The 6,597-nt window shown below is 35.3% G+C and overlaps 1 protein-coding gene across 1 annotated transcript in view; it reads right to left on the bottom strand.

Annotated features, from left to right (window-relative positions):
• Positions 1–958: 958 nt before the first annotated feature.
• HAPLN1 (hyaluronan and proteoglycan link protein 1) overlaps positions 959–6,597 on the bottom strand; it is a gene marked incomplete at its 3' end in the record, with an annotated part of 61,773 nt that continues 56,134 nt past the window's right edge. Inside the window, exons 3-5 of the mRNA XM_083357254.1 lie at positions 4,803–5,171; positions 2,847–3,149; positions 959–1,248 (exon numbers count right to left, since the gene is read on the bottom strand). Coding sequence (XP_083213380.1) covers positions 959–1,248; positions 2,847–3,149; positions 4,803–5,171 — 962 coding nt within the window. The remainder of the gene's footprint in view (positions 1,249–2,846; positions 3,150–4,802; positions 5,172–6,597) is intronic.

Genomic DNA, 6,597 nt, shown 5'->3' with positions numbered 1-6,597 from the left:
ACATATGGAACTAGGACAGGAAATTTTAAATATTTAAAATTTTCATTTATAAAGGCAATAATACTCAAAAGCTACAATCAAATCAAGATGCTATATTTAATACATGTGTGTTTCTGTCCAGCAGTTCATTTATAGATAACTGCCCTGAGTAAAAGCTAAATGCTGCTTAGCAAAATGGATTTCAAAATTAAAACAACAGCTGCAGCAATATAAAAGTTCATAAAACTATTCAAAGTAATGCAATATATTTCAGGCATATTTAGTTTATATTAAGAAGAAAAATGGCTCCAATTTTTAATTATTCATATACACATTTTCTACTGCATACATAAGAAAACCAAGAATATATTCAGAAGATTTAACTGTGCTTGATGGAATGTTACAATTCTTTACCAGAGTTTGCCAAAAGGCATGGTTTAAAATAGTGAAACTTTTTTTGAATGTTGAAGACTTCATAAAATACTGTTGCTTTAAACAGCATTCACATCTTTTTTTAACTGCTCACAAAATCACATGGAATGGCAGTTAATAAAAGATGGACACAGTTCATAACATCAGATCTCAGTCATTATTCTCTGGTATCTTTTAATACATTGCAAATATGTAAACTTTATCCTTTGATAAGCCTTACATTCCTTAATTGAGTCCTAGTAATCAAGCTATTGCATGCCCCATTCAAGAAAAATATGTTTGTTGGAATTGTGTAGCTTAAAGAGTTACATTTCAAAAACTTCCTTACCTAGAGCTTTCTTTAAATTATATTAATTTAAAATATCTATTGAATGATTTTTTTAAAAAAATAATAGTCGAACAAATTAATTGGGTGCTGTTACGAAATGACTCCTTATAGTAAGTAAAAAAAAAGATTTATCACAGTTTTGGCAATTTGTATAAGTTCTTATTGAAACAATCTTCACATGTTCTTGATCAACTGGACACTGTTGTGCTCTTGGTCCTTTCACTGGTATGATCTGAAGCAGTAGACTCCATATAGCTTGTGCTTTTTATCCGGAAAGCCCACCAAGCGTACTGCTGCTTCGTTAGGGCTACAGCGTTTTCTTGGCTTTGAGATGGGATATCGGACACTGCCATCAGCCAGCCAGCCGGCATCACAGCGGTCATATCCTAGGAGTTTCCAGGCTGCAAACATTTGGCCTACTTTAGCAATCTGTGCACCATCATTGATGCAGGCTTGCACAGCTTCATCATAGGTCAGCTTGGTCGGGTGTATTAGGTAATAAAAACGGCCTGATGGAATAGAAAAAGGTTATAATACATATGAAAAAAGTTATGCAATTAAAATAAATTTTAAAGATTCCTAAGAAATTTTTTTTCATTATATTTATTATGTTTTTGTGTGTAAAACAGTTCAAAACTATTCTTACGATAGTTATAGTTATCGCTAAAATTAAAGGAGGGGGAAAATTTCATTCTTTCTATAAATACTGTATGCAGAATTTTTCTACTGATTAAATTTTCTAATGCACTTACGGAGAAAGGTAAGAAGTGATACTATTGTGTTAAACAGAATGTCCTTACCTAGCAGAAATTTGCTTCAGAAATATTTGTAAATATATGCATAAGCACTTCTAATTATCTCTAAATCATGTAATTTCAATACTGTCAGCATACTATAGAAGGAACAAGGACTGTGAAACACTTAAATCAGCAGAAATGGTTTTTCACTTCATACATACTGTACATACTGCTCAAGGTGCTTTTACATGTTATTACTATGTGAATATTTCATTCATATTGGACAATTCTATGTCTCTAAATAATTCAGATTTAGATTATCATGTTTAGTGCAATTAATTTTATACTGTACTCTCTAATATTTTCAGTCAAATACAAGGTACTATTTTTAAAAAAATAAAAAATTGGATCCAGACTATGTGTGAATTCTATGTGACAGATGCCTCATCAAAACAAAGTGATTTCCTTGATTCAGTAATCCCTGATTATTTCTCCATTGATCTGCAAGGCTATTTGGAAGAATCAGAGGGCCCATTTGCTTAAGACAGCACAGGATTATAGGGAAAAGGTGGAAACAGAGAAAATCAGCACCTCTCCCTTCACCTAGGAAGCATATTCAACAGCCTTTATAGAAAGGCAAATTCAAATCTTATCTCTCGTTTGAAGCCTTTTCTCAAAGCCCAAATTACGTGCAAGCATATCTGGGTATTTAGCTATGTTATTTATATGGGATGGGATGATAGGACTTATGAGAAACTGAATTTTCATTATAAATAGTGGTCAGTCTCTTTGGAACTCATTGTGTGTATTTATTCCTTTTCCAAAAATTTCAGATAATGCTTAAATGGCACAAGATTTATTTGCCTCAACTCAGTCAGCCCCTTATGGAACTAAAATAGCTGGATCTGGATCAAATAAACATTTGTACAATCTTTAAAGCCTATTTGTTTTGGAAATGCATTCCTCAGGATTGCCCAATGAATAGTAATGTTTACTGTTCTCATGTTCTGAGACAAATAAATTTTATTGTGAATACTCAGAGCATACAGTATGTACGCAGAGCAAGGGAGCATCCCTTTGTTTGTGGGCTGCAAGCCAAACATCTGCTATTCAAGAGGCATACAATGCCTGGTTCTGAGTTGACCAAGTTCCTGCTGAAAGGGAGGGTTTTCCATGTTAGATTTCTTGTTTTCTCTCTTGTGTAGATAAGTATTTTTCTATTAATTTCCCTAGAGCAGGGGTAGGCAACCTTGGCTCTTTTATGACTCGTGGACTTCAACTCCCAGAATTCCTGAGCCAGCCATGCTGAGGGAAAAGGGAGAGCCAAGCTGAGCCACTCCAGAAAACTTCCAAGGAGTCAAATTACTTACCAGTAAAATGAGAGGTAAAACAAAAGACATCATATCTGTTTTGTTCTTTATTTGAGAAGCCGTAATTCCGGATTCCAGGCACTGTGTTCTTCCCACCACAAGGCTCTCTGGGATCTCTAATTGGATATTGAACTGACCCATCATTGAGCCAGCCCGCATTGCACCAGTCCAGTCCTGACCTCCATCCTTCATATAACTGGTCAAATGAAGCTATAACTGCATCCTGGTCGAGGCAGGCTTGCTGAGCTTCATAGAAGTTTAAATTATAGCGACCCAGTCGTGGGAAGTAAGGGAATACAATGCCTAAAAGATAGCACAAGAGGAAAAGATGACTGCTTAATCAATTAATTAATCAAGGAAGGACAATCAACTGCTAGGAGGAGCCCAGGGTCTTAAGCCTTCATTTTGCACTATGTTCAGATCATACACTAGAATTCAGCAGCAAGTTTACTTATTTTTCAGTGGCACATTTTTTTTTGAATGAAAACAAAATCAGCCCCAAAATGTTGGTCCACTCCTGCAGTGCTGAAAATGAGGCTTACAGATGGAAACTGAAAAAAAAAATGGTGCTCTCCCTCAACTGAAAGGCATTTCAAAAATTATTTACAATATGTCAGAATAGATAGAAGACTGAATGGAGATTTGTACTATCACTAAAACAGCAATCTGTTAAATTTATATTTGGGAATGCGGCCTAACAACATGAACTGTTTAGTCTAAGAGTTTTGTATGACTGTCTCTTTAGACCATATACTGAAGCTCACCCTTTCCTGATGGAATGCCACCAGTTCTTCATGCAATACTCAAATATGGGTTTTCAACTATCAGATAAGTTATTTTGGCTTCATTGCCTCATTATTAGCATGTCTGTTTTTAAAGAGCAAGAAAATGGACTATTTGATTTTGGCACATAAATTTATGAACAGCCAGAAAATTTGTCATTTGATGTATATTGGAATGAGAAACCTTCAAATAAGCTTTAAATTTGGATTTATCTTTAATGCTATTTCCACGAGCAAAATACTGCAGTATCTATTGTCTTTACCTGAAACTTAACTTCTTTCTATACTATTTGTAAGTGAGAAGGCCATATGAATATAGCAAAACTGGAAACTACACTAGATCAAATCAGCCAGTCAGAATTGTTGATACTGCCCTAGTATATGAGTAAAGCTTCCATTTCCATCTTGAAATTGATTTTTCCCCTCTGAAATAAGATGCTTAATTTAAGAAACAGAATGGAAGAAATGTAGATTAAAAATGCTTAAAAGAACTCAACAGCCTCTATGGCTAAGTACACTCTCCAGCCAAGATATTTTTCCAACCCATCAAATTCAATTGTTTAGTCAGAACCATCCAGTATAAAAATGCCTTAAGTCAGAAGGGCCAAAAGATTGATCCCTTCAGCCTTGCAGAGTCTTTTAATCTGTTACGATTGTTTCTATATATATTGTTTTCTCTGCCCAGAGTTGTTCAGAAGTCAGGTTTCTTTGAAATTGAATTAAATATATACAGTACAGAAACTAAAGCGTAGATGTGTTTGATTTAATAATATATGCAGAGGCATTTTCACACAATCTAGATCAGGATTCCATAAAGACTTTCACCTATAAACAAGGCCTTCTGCCCTCATGAGGTTTGTCCTGATGTTATGGATACATAGCATCTGCATGATGTTAGGGACAGAGCTGGTTACCCTAAAGTCGTAAGTTGAATTAAATTATTTTATAAAGCTTGAAGAGAACTATAAATAAAGCCCCCTTTAAAAATGTATGCAGAAATAAAATGTAGCTTAACAAACTTAACTTATCCAATAATCTTTATTAATTAAAGAAAAATATCTAATATAGCTAGATTCTGATAGATTGTTATATTAAGCTATGAAAGCTATATTGTCTGAACAATAGTAATAGCAATATTTTTAATGAATAATTTCTGTTTAGCTGGGAAGCTTACCATCCAAGTCTAGAGTTATAACAGTTGAATTATCTTCTAAACCTTCAATGACTTCACATTTGTATTTCCCATAATCCTCCAGCATTAAATTTGAGATTACCAAAGAGGCATCATTTTCAGTGCTTTTCTTCAAGAATACCCTTCCTTGGAAATTACCATAACTTTTTTTGTGGTAACCCATTTCAACATAGACATCCAGTTCTTTGAGGTAATCTGAAGTGAGTTTGGTCCACTTGACACGAACTCTATGGAATCCTGAGACAGGTAATGTATTGTCACGATAAAATTTACATGGCAGAGTAACACTGCCACCACGATGTGAGAAGATTTTAGTTTGTTCTGCTTTCACAAGAAGATGAGGTTCATTTTCTAAACACACGGGAAAAAAACATTGATTAGAATAGCTGAAATACACTAAACTATTTCAGAGATGAAAATAGCCACATTCCTAGGCAAGTAAAAATCTATGGATATGTACAATATGATTCAGTAGTCTCTCTCTTTCTCATCTCAGGCCTCTCATTCATGAACAATATATGGCTAACAATGTGAACATATATGAAATAACTACTCCAACTATCTCCATCAAAATTCAGACATGATCCAGATGCTACATTTTATCATGCAAGATAGCATTCGTTGACCCAAAAATCAAATCCTGTTCCTGGGGGAATAATGCTGGAAAGACGATGGTGGTGGTTTTGTTGTTGTTGATGATGATGAAAAATAGATAGAAATGTCACACATGCAGAAAACCATCTTCAAATTATAGGATACCCTGCTGTGCAAGATAGAACATGTAGGTCTAACACTTCCTGAAGGCTAAGGCAAGTGAATCGCTATAAAGAAGGAACCCTCAAAGGTAGGACTAGTTTCTGAGAATGCCAGTGACAATTGTATAGAGAAAGGACCTGGAAAAAACTAACCTAATTTGATGTGGTTGGATGGGTCAATAAATATAGCCAAGGCAGTCCTTCAGATAACCAGGTTGCAAGGCATATAGGGTACCAATTGATTTCTGGATGTAATGTAAGGTGACAACCAGCACCTTGAATTATATCTCCAAATTCACGGGTAGCCAATGCTGCTTCTGAATCAGCAGATGTTACTGAGTATATCGAGATACATTCATCATTGCCCGGGCTTCCACATTTTCTACCAATTGTAGCTACTGAATCTTCTTCAAAGTTAGCCCTGGGTAATGTATATTATAGTAGCCCAACTGATGGTGACTAGAGCATGAGTGTTTGTGAGTAGGGTCAAGGAAAAATCATAACTGGCACTTAAGGTGTAACTTTGCAAAAAGTCTCTTAGATAAAAGTGCCCTCTGTTTTTAAAGCGGGAACTGTAAGTCTAGGAGAACTCTAAAATTGCATCTATCTCTGATCATGGATAATATAACCTTATTGAGAGTCAGAGAATTTCCCAGGAATTCCACAAATCCAAAGTCACTCAATGTTGGAAGAATTCAGTTTGACTACTTTGGATTGTTGTTTTAATCTTTTATTATTTTCTGGGCATTCTGGTGCTGTATTTTTAATTTTTATATGGCATTTATTGAATTTTATGTGAGCTGCAGAAAGTCAGTTTTGGTTATAGCAGCTCACAAATATTATTTCCTATCCAGATTCGGACAATCTCCAGGCACCCGGTTAGCATTACCCTAGAGACAAGATGCACAAGTGCACAATTTCAGCATACTAATACCAAATCCTGTACCAACATATAACCCCCCCCCCAGATTCATGTAGGTGTCTGAAAGGAGTGGAGTAAGGTCAGATCCCCGAGAGACTGC

The sequence above is a fragment of the Vipera ursinii genome (assembly GCF_947247035.1).
Source record: "Vipera ursinii genome assembly, chromosome: 2".
Classification (NCBI taxonomy): domain Eukaryota; kingdom Metazoa; phylum Chordata; class Lepidosauria; order Squamata; family Viperidae; genus Vipera; species Vipera ursinii.
Note: the sequence above shows the minus strand (reverse complement) of the source record. Positions and strands in the feature narration are given on the sequence as shown.